The 13,456-nt window shown below is 44.0% G+C and overlaps 1 protein-coding gene across 2 annotated transcripts in view; it reads right to left on the reverse strand.

The window, feature by feature from the left end:
- Positions 1 to 13,456, reverse strand: part of RB1 (RB transcriptional corepressor 1) — a 483,267-nt gene that overhangs the window by 374,964 nt on the left and 94,847 nt on the right. For both annotated transcript variants that reach the window (XM_029602868.1, XM_029602867.1), the window contains one exon: positions 7,472 to 7,620. In XM_029602868.1, coding sequence (XP_029458728.1) covers positions 7,472 to 7,620 — 149 coding nt within the window. The remainder of the gene's footprint in view (positions 1 to 7,471; positions 7,621 to 13,456) is intronic.

Genomic DNA, 13,456 nt, shown 5'->3' on the forward strand with positions numbered 1-13,456 from the left:
ACAACCCCCCCCCAGCCTACTGACTCCCCCAAGACCTGCCAACTTAATTTACTACAACCCCCCACCCTCCTGACCACCCCCCCCCAAGACCTGCCAAAATCCCTGGTGGTCCAGCAGGGGTCGAGGAGCAGTCCGGGAGCGATCTCCTGGGCTTGGGCCGTCAGCTGCCAGTAATCAAAATGGCGCCGAAGGCCCTTTGCCCTTACTATGTCACTGGGGCCGACCAATGGCAGCTGTAGTCCCTGTGACATAGTAAGGGCAAAGGGCCGTCGGCTGCCAGTAAGCAAAATGGCGCCGACGGCCCTTTGCCCTTACTATGTCACAGGGGCTACCGCTGCCATTGATCAGCCCCAGTGACATAGTAAGGGCAAAGGGCCGTCGGCGCCATTTTGATTACTGGCAGCCGACGGCCCAAACCCAGGAGATCACTCCCGGACCGTTCCTGGACCCCCGCTGGACCACCAGAGACTTTTGGCAGGTCTTGGGGGGGGGGGGGTCAGGAGGGTGGGGGTTGTTAATTAATTTAAAAGGTTGGGATGGGGGGTTTTTTTTGGGGGGGGGGGTTCCCAGAGAAAGATAAAAGTTTTCTGATCTGGGGAGTGGACCGAAATGGCCCTCCCCAGACCCGAAAACAAAATGGGGAGAAAAAAAAAAAAAAAGTTATGCACTCCCCTAATTTGCTCCATAAGACGCTCTGCCCGGGGACAGAGCCGGTTTAGCACATTTTTTATTTTTTAAATTTTCCCCCTCTGAATCCTAGGTGCGTCTTATGGAGCGAAAAAAACGGTATATTCAACTTAGTGCCCAATAATGGGGATAATATCTCTAATGTCCGGGTGGATGCCCACCTCAGCACTAGCAATATCCAAATAGTATAGTTTAATATTGCAAACAGGATACAGACAAGTCACACGAAGACCCAAGTTTTGAATTTCAAAAATACAGACATTGCCAAAATGGGGATGTACCTGGAGGTAGAACAAGAAGACTGGGAGAAAATGAGAGAGGTGTAACAGTGAGCCAAACTAAAAGGAGCAATTACAAAGCCAACAAATCTATATCCTACAAAAGTAAGGGCAATAAGAAACCAATCTGGTTCTTAAAGGGCGTGGCCGATAAAATAAAGGCAAAAAACCCCAGCATTCAAGAAATATAAAGTATCCCAAAAAGAAGAACACAGAGAAGAATATCTGGTGAAACTAAAGAAGAAAAAAAAAGTAATCAAGAAAATAAAAAGTCAGGCAGAAGAAAGGACTGCCAAAGAAGTAAAGCGAAGTGACAAAACATTTTTCAGATACATCAGAGAAAGGAGAAAGGTCCAAATTGGTATAGGGAAACTGAAAGGTGACAAGGATCAATGTGTGGAGAGAGAAAAAGAAATGACAGAAATATTAAACAAATACTTCAGGTTCAGTGTTCACTAAAGAAGACCCTGAAGAAGAACCGCTGCTAGTTAACAAGACTGTGGATGGGGGTGGAGTAGACGAAATTCCATTTACAGAAGATAATGTATGGGAAGAGCTAGGAAAACAAAGTGGACAAAGCCATGGGGTCTGGTGAGGCTCATCCCAGGATACTGACAGAGCTCAGAGATGTGCTGGTGGGTTCACTGTAAGACCTGTTCAATAGATCCCTGGAAACGAGAGTGGTGCCGAGTGACTGAAGAAGAGCGGGAGTGGTCCCACTTCACAAGAGTGGGAGCAGAGAGGAGGCTGGAAACTACAGGCCGGTTAGCCTCACCTCGGTAATGGGAAAATTAATGGAGACTCTGCTGAAGGAAAGGATAGTTCACTATCTACAGTCAAAAAGACTGCTGGATCCAAGGCAGTACGGATCCTCCAGGGGAAAGTACTGTCAGACAAATCTGATTAATTGTTTTGATTAGGTAACTAAAGAATTGAATCGAGGAAGAGCGCTCAATGTGATCTACTTGGATTTCAACAAACTTCTGATATGATTCCGCATAGGAGGCTTGTAAATAAAATGAGAAGCTTGGGAGTGAGCACCAAGGTGGTGGCGTGGATTACAAACTGGTTGATGGATAGAAGACGGCGTGTAATTGTAAATGAAACCTACTCTGAAAAGAGAACGGTGCTAAGTGGAGTGCCTCAAGGATCAGTGTTGGGACCGGTCCTGTTCAATATCTTTGTGAGCAACATTGCGGAAGGGATAAAAGGTAAAGTTTGTCTTCTTGCGGATGATACTAAGATCTGCAACAGAGTGGACACACTGGAAAGAGCAGAGAGAATGAGATGTGATTTAAGGAATCTTGAACAGTGGTCAAGGATATGGCAGCTGGGATTCAATGCCAAGAAATGCAGAGTCATGCATCTAGGGTGTGGTAATCCAAAAGAGCTGTATGTGATGGTGGGTGAAGGGCCTGGTGCACGGAGTAAGAGAGGGACCTTGGGGTCTAGCAATCTGAAGATGACGAAGCAATGTGACAAGGCAATAGCTAAAGCCAGAAGAATGCTGAGCTGCATAGAGAAAGAAATAACCAGTAAGAAAAAGGAGGTGATAATCCCCTTCTACGGATCCTTGGTGAAGCCTCACCTGGAGTTCAGTTCTGGAGACCATATCTCAAAAGGAACAGAGACAAGATGAAGGTGGTCCAGAGAAGGGTGACACAAATGGTGGGGTCTCCATCAAATGACTTATGAGGAGATTGAAGGACCTAAATATGTATACTCTGGAGGAGAGGAGGTGCAAGAGAAATATAATACAGACCTTCAAATACCTGAAAGGTTTTAATGATGGGCAATCAACAAATCTTCTCTTTTGGAAAAAAAATCAGTAGAACCAGGAGTCACATAATGAAACTCCAGGGAGGACGACTCAGAACTAATGTCAGGAAATATTTCTTCACGGAGAGGGTGGTGGATGCCTGGAATGCCCTTCCGGAGGAGGTGAAGACAAAAACAGTGAAAGATTTCATAGGGGCATAGGATAAACACTGTGGATTCCTAAACGCTAGAGGATGGAAATGAAGAAAAGAGAGCATGGGGTAACTTGCTGATGCGGAGGTTACTACCCTTAACCAATAACCCTGATACTTTTGATGCAACTCCAACATTGCTCTCTGCTTCAATGGCAAGAGGTAACGGGAAACTGGACTCAGACAGCAACCAACAAGGGCCCTGTCTTTGACTTTTGGGAAACTAAGTATGAGGGTGACCCATATGGCACAGCAGATGCTACCATAAGCTTTCTGGGCAGAGTGGATAGACCATTTGGTCCTTTTCTTCCGTCATTTATATGTTTGTATGTTTCAAAGGCCGGCTGGCACTATTTTGGAAAACAACAGCGACCAGCCAGAACCTAGGGGACTCCCCAGGCTCCACTAAGGTATGGAGTAGAGTACAGGGGTTGGGGGCGGGGCACTAGATTACCAGAGATTTCTTCTAAGGAAGGGTGGCAGGGGATCCAAGATGGCTACTATTGTGCAGGGATTATATTTGAAAGGGCAGGGCAGGGCATCACTGCACAGCTTTCAAACTTTTTTCTTTTTTTTTTTTTTTTTTACATTTGGGCCACCTTTACAGGTGCTAGTGGAGAAGGGCAGGGAGATTTTACATGATGGGGGGGGGGGGTTGTTTTGGACTACTGGTAGCTCTTTAACAAGACGGCGGCCTTGTGCAAAGGGGACTGCCATCATGCGTTTTTCCTTTTCCCTGCAATATTTGTTCTTGCAGTTTTTCAGCAAGAAAAAATATTGCAGACAACTGCTGCAATATTTTTTCATGGGAGAGGAAAAATACCATGGGAACACCTTTTGTATTTGTCCCCTTCTGCAATAAGATATTGCGACTTAGTAAATCATTTCTCAGCGAGTGAATGGGAAGAACACTGAACAGGGATACTTTGCTTTTGATAACCAGAGCACCTTGAATACTCCACTTTAGTTACAAATTCTCATCCCCCTAATTACCAGAAAGTAACAGTGGCGATATTGTGCAATGATCCCTCAGCCAGGGAGCCCTCTACTCTCTGCACAAGAGTAAGCAACAGCCACTGACAGGTGGAGAGATGGAAGGTGGGGAGGGCCCCCTACTTTTCCATTCTCCAGCTCCATATAGAAGACCTGTAAAGATCTCCTCCAGTACCATGGTTGACTGAAAGCTGTCTGATACTATGAATCTGTTTCCGGTTGCGTGAAGAGACGACTGAGGCATGGGTAGTCTACGAACCTTTCCGACCTGGTTGGCGACTTTGGGTAAATCTTCAGAAGACGAGTAAGGGGAGGGACTTCCGTTTTTCATAGCTTAAAAGGCATCCGAGGGTAGCCATGTTTCAAAGAAAAGCGATTCCAAGCCGGGATCGTGTTTAGAAAAATGAATGGATGGAGTTATTGATGTCACTATACTGGATCTGTTTGTCACGGAATAACATGAAATCTTTTGTCCCCTGAAGCAGGACCCAAAGAGTGGGGGTCCGAAACGCGATCGTGTTGGGCTATGCAGATAAGTACTTTTGCAAAAAAATATTCATCAGGATTGAGAAAAGTGACATTTTATGGACTTTTATATGTGATGGGGTGGAGAGTTTATCAGTGTGATAGAAAGTCATAAAAAGTTTAAAAAAAGTCAAAAAACTTGTTTGAAAAAAATATATAAAGTAAATTGGACCAGAAACCATTGAAAGAGTCTGGTAAAAATACCTTGACCCCATGAGTAGTGGTCCTACAAAACTATTGTGGGATAATAGCCATTCCTAAATATTTGAAGTAAGCACCAGGTGTACCAGTACATTGGGATATTGACTGAAAGCTGTGCCATTATCAGGCACAGCCACAGCAAGAAACAGACAGTATAATCCCTGGAAGCTCCCCAGTGACAGGCAATCCAGGTTGCAAGCATCATAGGAGGGATCCTTTAAAAGCCTTTTTCCTTCTCATGGGGGAGGTAAAAAATGTCCCCAATCCCAAATTCCCAGTATCCATCCCAACTGGGTGATCCAACCAGGAATGAGTAGGAACTCATTCATGTATGCAGGAGGGCTCCCCCAGAGACATCCAGCACTTGATGCTCCTTGTCACTAAGTAGCACATAGCATGTGACGTGTGATAGCAGTGTCGATTCCAATCAGTGCGCCATCACTTGAATGTGCATGGGCATCAGATGTTGGGGCATGGCACCATGAGGGCATCAGCAACACTGATTGCCCATGCTCAGATTCTCACACTCCTTCTTGGAGACTGCCCTGCCAGACAGGAGGGGAGGCTATGTCATCCAGGGAACCAGAGGCAATGATTAACTTGGGTCAGTGGAGGACAAAGCGGGGAGGGGAAATCAATCCTGAATCCTAACTGTCTGGGCCTCTGTCGATGCCCAGCAGAGACTAAGTCTCATAGAACATCTGCCTGGATGAAAACTAAGGCAAGTTCCTGGGCTAGAGGCCTAGCCCGACCATATAGGGGACCCTGCAAACTGCAGGCCCCGAGAGGCAACTGGCAAAGGCAAAAAACAAACACAAAGGCTGAGGGAAAGAATACAATTCATAAACTGCTGGGGATTTATTAGTTTAAAAGGAAACTTTGACCAGTATGTGCTGAAATAAACTACAACTACTTTAAAAGTACATATGAGAGAACACAAAATCTGCAGGGCCCTGAGAGAAATAAACAGCTGCTGCAGATCCAGAAACTTTCACTACAGTAGTTGTGAGATAGCAAAGTATCATAGACTTGCAGGCACTGCAGAAAAAATAAGGGGTCCTGCCAGGAAGGCAGCAAAGGCTGCACACAATCAGTAAAACATGCTCAAACTTTCTAGTAGCTTTAACATAAATTCTGTGCCGGTTCCATCGGATAATGTAACCCACATGTGAGAACAGACATGCTGCTATGTCCTCAGAGAAACAGGTGTTCACCCACATAAAAAAGGTCTTTGAAAATTGCCCCCTCCCTCACTGCAAGTAAAAGTATGCCTGCTGCTAACAAAATACCAGGATTTCCCCTACCAGATCAAATTTTCAAGAGAGATCTCTGCAGGGTGTTTTCCCCTTAACATTAGTTTGCAGACTACTAGGCAGTTTGAAAATTGCCCTTTATATCTCCCTAAACATTGTGTGCCTTAAGCGGGGGAGACTGGCACTGGCTACAGCAACAGCATAGAAAGAGAGGCAGAACGGCTCCAGCAACTACAGAAGGGAGGAAGGAGATACTTGGTGGATAGGAGTGGACAGGAGATACATGGAGGAAGCAGAAAAGCACCACCTTTGGGAGCAGGAGATGGATGTAGTATGAGAGCAGGGTAATGGTGAGAAGTGAATGAAAATCAAAATGAGAGGGAAAAAAAAGAGAAAAAAACAAAATAGAATTATCTAGGCACTCAAAAATTAGAAAAATATTTCATTTTTTAAGCAAAAATATTTAAAAATGGAAGAAGTTTGAACTTAGAAAATGGTTTTTCACATATTCATACAAAATCCTGCAAACGTGACACATAATTGCTAGGCATGTGTAGGGTCCAAAGATTCATTTTGGTTTGTTTATTCATTATTATTCACAGTCATTAATCAGGTTAGTCTGGAACAAAAACCGAATTAGTTTGTTCCTCCATTTAATTCATTTTTTTCATTGAAGTCAATGGGGGGGAAGGCCCCAGGTTGGGTCCCATCACCAAGGCCCACATCTAGACCTAGACCTAGACCTGTTCCCAAGGCCCAGGTATCCTCACCGAATCTCGAGCCTGAGCCTTGGCCTGATGAAGCAGTCAGCCCGAGACCGGGTCCCATCGCCAAGGCCCAGGACCAAGCCAACCGACTCCATCTTTCTTCTTCCATCGACAAAAAATATCTGCCCAGAGGTTCCACCGCAGTGACATCACTGCAGCACCTTCCATTCAAGCGGACAGCACCATTTTGATGTACAGCCATTGAAATGTGAAGCTGTACAATGAAATGGCTTCAGCTTTCATCCTAGGCATCAGTGACAGAACCTTGACCAGGCCCCAGCATTCAATCCGGGCCTAGGTTTCGGGTCTAAGCTGGGCCTCAGCAACGAGATCCATCTTCAGTATCAGACCCGGGCCTCAGCCTTGGTCCTAGGGTTCGGGCCTAGACCTGGTCTTCGGCTATAGGATCCAGCATCAGTCTAGGCCCCAGCGTTGGGCCTCAGCAATGGGATCAGGCTGAGGCCTGGGCCTGCCGGAGGCCTGTTTGGTAATAGGGCACGCACTATTTCCCAAAAACAAAACAATTCACAAATTTTTCATTTTCAAGAAAAATAAACCACACTTCAGTTTGTTTGAAACAAAACAAACATGGGCTCATTTTCATTTTCATTTCAAATGAATGTACATTCCTAACAACTGCTAAAGAATGTAAAAAACTGCCACAAAACTTCCTAGCAACTTGCTGCAGAATCTACCCTGAGCTGCTGCAGGAAACGAAGGAACATAACTATGCCCACATCCATTTGCTGGAAATCACTGAGCCTGTTAAGTTTATATTCTTTAAACAATAATCTTACCTCATCCACACTTGAATCACTCTCTTCACAGAGGGCTTCAATGACTTTGCTGTTGGTTTCTATTTGCTTTGATGTACGGTTATTCCTGTTCTGGCCTCGCCTTGAATGTCGAGATGGACCATTTATCGACAGGCTGCTCACAGCCGTTTCTGTTTGAAGAGAGCACATTGCTGCAGTTAGCATTGTACATATATGTTTGAGGGGCTGAAGAGGAGACTTCTGACCACTGATGCTGATGTTCCTGGCAAGGCAGGATTGGGTAGTCTTAAAACAAAGTGAACACATCTTTAAGCAACACCTCTGAAACAGCTTATTCCTACACAAATACTTGAAACCACTGGAAAAGGAAAAATCTAAGCCACATAGAAATTGGCCATATCTGGAGAATATTTTTTTTTCCCATCTTTGGGTAAGTTTGGTAAAATTATCACATTTTTTAAATTTGTTCTTTAGTTTAGTGTACCAATAGTAAGATGACAGTCAGCATATGACATGACTTCTCATAATGATGAAAATTACGACCATGTTTGTTGCTTTACGCAGAAGCCTACAATATAAAAGGACATTCTAATTATGGAGAATCCTGCCTCTGAACAGTAAGAAAACTGATCAATCAGATTCATTTATATTGAGCAGTAAAAAGCAATCCTGTAAAGATCTTATCTATGCAGCACGGTTGGGTGGGGGAAGGGGAAAGAAATGCATTCATTGCCTGACAGGTATTTAGAACAGTGCCATATTTAAAATTAAAAACAATGAAGCAAAATAAAATCTCACACATGATTGTGTATTGGAAAATTGGTTCTTTCCTGCTAATTTTCGTTCCTGTAGTACCACAGATCAGTCCAGACTCCTGCGTTTTGCATCTCTGCCAGCAAATGGAGATAGACACTGCTATATAACCCTGAGTACCACCTGCAGTTCCTCAGTATTGCCCTGTATCGAAGCCTAAAGACTATACCAAAACTTAAGTCTATTTGATAGATAATGAATTCCTAACTTTTCCCTTAAGAACCGGAGTATGGTGGCCTCTTTAGAAGCCTAACATACAAAAACCAATAGCATGAAACCAACAAGCAAGACTGTATTCCATGCCAAGAAAAAAAAAACAAGTAGACTACTCTCCTCCTTCATAGATTGGACAGGTTCTGGACTGATCTGTGGTACTACAGGTATGAAAATTAGCAGGTAACAACCAATTTTCCTTTCCCTGTACATACCGAGATCAGTCCAGACTCTTGGGATGAACCTAAGATCCCTAACTAGGGTGGGACCTCAGAGTCCCACTTGCAAAACACTCTCACCAAAAGACTTGGACGACAGATCTCCCACATCCAAAACATAGTGCCTTGCAAAAGTGTGCAAAGACCTCTATGTCACTGCCCTGGAAATCTCTTGCGAAGAAACCTGCTGAGCCTCCACACATGAGGCTGCCTAAGAACGCATCAAATGGACTCTCAAACCTTCAGAGCCCGGTCGACCCTTGGATATATATGTCAAACCAATGGCCTCCTTAAGCCAACAGGCAATAGTGGCCTTAGATCCTTGACAACCTATTTTCGAACCGTTCCAACTTTCTAAAATCATTACTCAACAAGGTTCTCCGCACATCCAAGAGCCTAAGCTCCCTTGCATGAGGTACAGAGGAGTCCACCTCAGGAAAAGCTGGAAGCTCCACTGTCTGATTCACATGAAATGCCGAAACCACCTTAGGCAAAAAAAAGAAGGCACTGTATGCAAAGAAACTCCCAAGTCCAAAATCAGCAGGAAGGGATCCTGTCAAGACAAAGTCTGTAGCTCCGAGAGTCTTCTAGCTAAACATATGGCCACAAGGAAAATTACCTTAAAGGTCAAATCCAAGAGTTGCTTTCCTGAGATGTTCGAAGGGAGCCTCACACAAACCCCGGAGGACAAGATTAAAGTTCCAGGATGGACAAACTCTCTTTACCAGAGGGCATAATTTCTTTGCTCCCCAAAGAAACCGAATTACATCAGGATGAATGGGTACAGGGGAAACCCCTCTACCTTACCTCAAAGACAACCTAAAGCAGCCAAGCTGGACCCTGAGAGAGTTAAAGGCCAAATCCTTGACAAACCCTCCTGAAGCAAAGAGCTTGTACCCCATTAGCTATACATCAGGTCTCAGAAACCTTCCAGACCCGCACATACAAAAGATGCAGACGTTCACCTAGCCTGCAATAGAGTAGTAATAACCACTTCGGGATACCCCCTGCGCCTCAAGTGCTGCCTCTCAAAAGCCAGACTACTAGACAAAAGCAGCTAAGTCCACACCGGCTGAAACCAGCTACCGGACCAAGGCACTCATCTGAGGGACCACGGAAATCACCTTAGGAATTCTCAACTGTGGGAGGGACCTTTTGGTATCAACACAGGAGAGCGAGGCCAATTTACTTAATTCTCCTTTTCTTTAAAATGAAGCAATCCCCAGTGGGGAGATGCATGGCCATCTGCTGGAGAAGGAAAATACCGGCAGGCTGATATCACTGCAGGGGTATATGTACTGTGACGTCAGTTTGCTCTGTCTCCATCTGCTGGTAGAGGTGCATAACCCACTTGTTCTGGATTCATCTGACTGGACGCTAAAGAAAACATTTTTCCTTGAATAGCAGAACTGCAGGTTTTGCACCATCTACCATTTGCTGGAGAGAGAGAAATACTGAGGAACTGCAGATAGCACTCAGGGTTATGTAGGGGTGTCAGTAAAACTTTCTCTGTCTCTATCTGCTGGAAGGGATGCAAAACCCAGGAGTCTGGACTGATCTGGGAATGTAGAGTGAACATAGTTTGAGAGATTTTGTCAGAAAGAATGAGGCAGACTGAAAAAACAGCAACAGGCACTTCCATTCAGCTCAGTGCGTGAAGGCAGTCAATAAAAGCAAATAGAATGTTAGGAATGATCTGAAAAGAAATGGAAAATATATTGCCTCTGCATCAAGCCATGGTGTGACCACTCCTTGAATATTTGTGCAGTTCTGCTGACTTCACATCAAAAAAGACACAGCGGAACTGAAAAAGGTGCAGAGAAGGGCAATAAAAATGATGAATGGAATGGCTCCCTAGGGGAAGCTGAGGATTTCAACATATTGTCCACAAGGACTTCAAGGTCCTTGTCCTGTGCCTGTAGTTAGGATTTTATTTTCCTGTGTGTATTTTTTGCACTCTCTCACATTAAATTTCATGTGCCATGCAGATGACCAGTTTCCTAGTTTCACAAGTTCCCTCTGCAGTTTCTCACAGTGCACTGCTGTTTTAACAATTCTGAATTATTTGATCACCTCACTCGTTGTTGCCTTTTCCAGATTAAACTACACAGGTTCCAGTATCGATCCTTGCGGTACTCAACTAATGACCTGTCTCCATTTATTCCTATGCTTTGTTTTCTGTCTGTTAATCAATTACCAATCCACAATAGGACATTGCCTCCTATCCCATGACTGTGAAATTTCCTGAGACGTCTCTCATTGGGGATTCTGTCAAATACCTTCTGAAAATCCAAATACACTTTATCAAATGGTTCACCTTTATTTAGATGTGCAGCAGTTGCTATTACCCTTAACAGAAAGCTTGGGTTAGCCTGCATATAGCGGCAGTTGCTACTACCCTAAAAAAAAAAAAAATGTTTAAAGAAAACTTGCTGGGAAGACTAGATGGACCATTTTGGTCTTTATCTGCCATCATTCACAATGTTTACACCTTTAAAAAGAATTTAAAAGATTGGTATTTGCTAAAACCTTGTTGACTCTTGCCCATTAAACCACGTCTATCTAGACTGAGCACAATTTTCTTTTCAAGAATAGCTTCTACCATTTTGCCTGGCACAGACGTTAGGCTCACTGGTCTCAAGTTTCCCCGATCACCCTGGAGCCCTTTTTAAAAATCAGCAATACCCTCCAGTCTTCAGATATTGCAGCTGTTTTAAATGACAGGTTACAGATTTCTCTCAACAGGTTTGCAATTTCATGTTTTAGTTTTTAGGACTAGCTACCCAGGAAAAGAATCTTACATTCATTGTGGCCAGCACATTGAAATCCTCAGCTCAAAGCACAACTGCAGTCAAAAAAAGCAAATGTTTTGCTAGCAATTATTCAGAAAGAAATGGAGAATAAAATGGAAACATGATAATGCCTTTGTATAGATCAGTGGCTCTCAATCTTTTTTCTGCCGGGACACACCTGACAGATGATTCTCACATGCGTGACACACTGAACATGTGACTGTCATGGGGATAATGTAAACATACATTCTGCATCCTCAAGAACCCTCTCGACCCCCAACAATGGGTGCAGAGCAGAACTAGGGCATACAACTCGCCATACAAAAAAGATATTCTGGTTCTGATGACATCTCAGTAAAAGCAAAACAAACTCCCTTTACTGGCAGGCACAATACCCCTCATATGAAAAGACAGTAATTTACCACTAATGCATATCCTACTGAGAAAACACAACAAATAAGATTGATACAAATGCCTACATGCTAGTAAAATACCTCACCTCGGACACACACACAGAACTGACTTTCACTAAGTACAGAAAGACCACAAATTATAAATATGGAGACAGAAACTGGAATTGAAAACCAAAAAAGCCACTCTGCATGCAGTGCAAACCTTGAGAAATGGAAAGAGAACTATAGCACCTAACTTAGTCCCAGGATCTACAATAATGCACACAAATTAATCCACATAAAGTTACACCTGTATTAAGGAACACACTCAAGACAGTAAAAGGCAACACACTCAGACAGTAAAAGGCAACACTACAAATATTAAACCAGGCCCTATTAGGAAAACAGAATAAGCCAACCTGCTACAGATCCCCACACCAGAAATAATTGTAAAACTATGCTAATAAATGTTACAAAACAGCTGCTGAACAGAATAACATCCAACAATTAAAAACTCAGAAAAATTATTTAAAATTGTCCAATTAACAATAAAATGTTTCAAAACAGCAGACATCGCATAATACCTAATAATTAAAATGGCAGTCAATCTAGAAAAATAAACTTAAAAAGCCACCTTTACTTAACCTCTCCAGCAACTCTCCTACTCCTTTCCCTTCCAGGCCAATAGCACTCACCAGAAGCAATAATGGCTGCTGAAGCTCTGTCCTCATAGTCCTCTTCCTTAGGGCCCACAACCAGTTACACACAGTCTCTGTCTCTCACACACACCAGTAACCTCCTTAACCAGTCTCTCTTCCTCACACACACACAGTCATCTTCCTAATCAGTCTCTCTCTCTCTCTCTCTCTCTCAAGCACATCACCTCTGACCAGTCTCTCTCTCAATCACATACATGCTCTTACTTACATACAAGCTCTCAATCACACACAAATGCTCTTGCTCCTATTCCACCACACACACACACAAAGCTGCCACTCATGCACCCAGGCACCCATTCTACCACACACACACAAAGCTGCCACTCACAGACATACACACACACACACACACACACACACACTCACAAGCAAGTTTGCTCTCTCATGTGGAGCCTCTTCTCATTGTTTGGCCCAATAAGCCCCCCACCGGCCTGGCCTCCGGCGGTGGCACACAATCTCTCCGCTCTTCAACCATCGCCATCCTTGCCTCCGGCATGGCATGCAGCATCTCTCCGCTTTTCAGCCACCGCCGGCCTGACCTCCAGTGGCGGCACTAAGCATCACCCTGCTACCAACTGCATTGGCCCACTGGGGCACGACTGATTCCCTGATAGGCCAATCCACCCCTGGGGAGAAGGGAAGCACAACTGGGGCAGTGGGACACCGGGAGCCACGACACACCAGTTGAGAATCGCTGGTATAGATCAATGGTGCAAGTGCATCTTGAGTATTGTGTGCAATTTTGATTGCTCCATCTCTAAAAGGATATCACAGAAATAGAAAAAGTATACAAAAGGACAACCAAAATGGTTAAGGAATTGCAACAACTTCCTTATGAAGAATAATTAAATAGGTGAGG

This window comes from Rhinatrema bivittatum, chromosome 5 (assembly GCF_901001135.1).
Source record: "Rhinatrema bivittatum chromosome 5, aRhiBiv1.1, whole genome shotgun sequence".
Taxonomy (NCBI): domain Eukaryota; kingdom Metazoa; phylum Chordata; class Amphibia; order Gymnophiona; family Rhinatrematidae; genus Rhinatrema; species Rhinatrema bivittatum.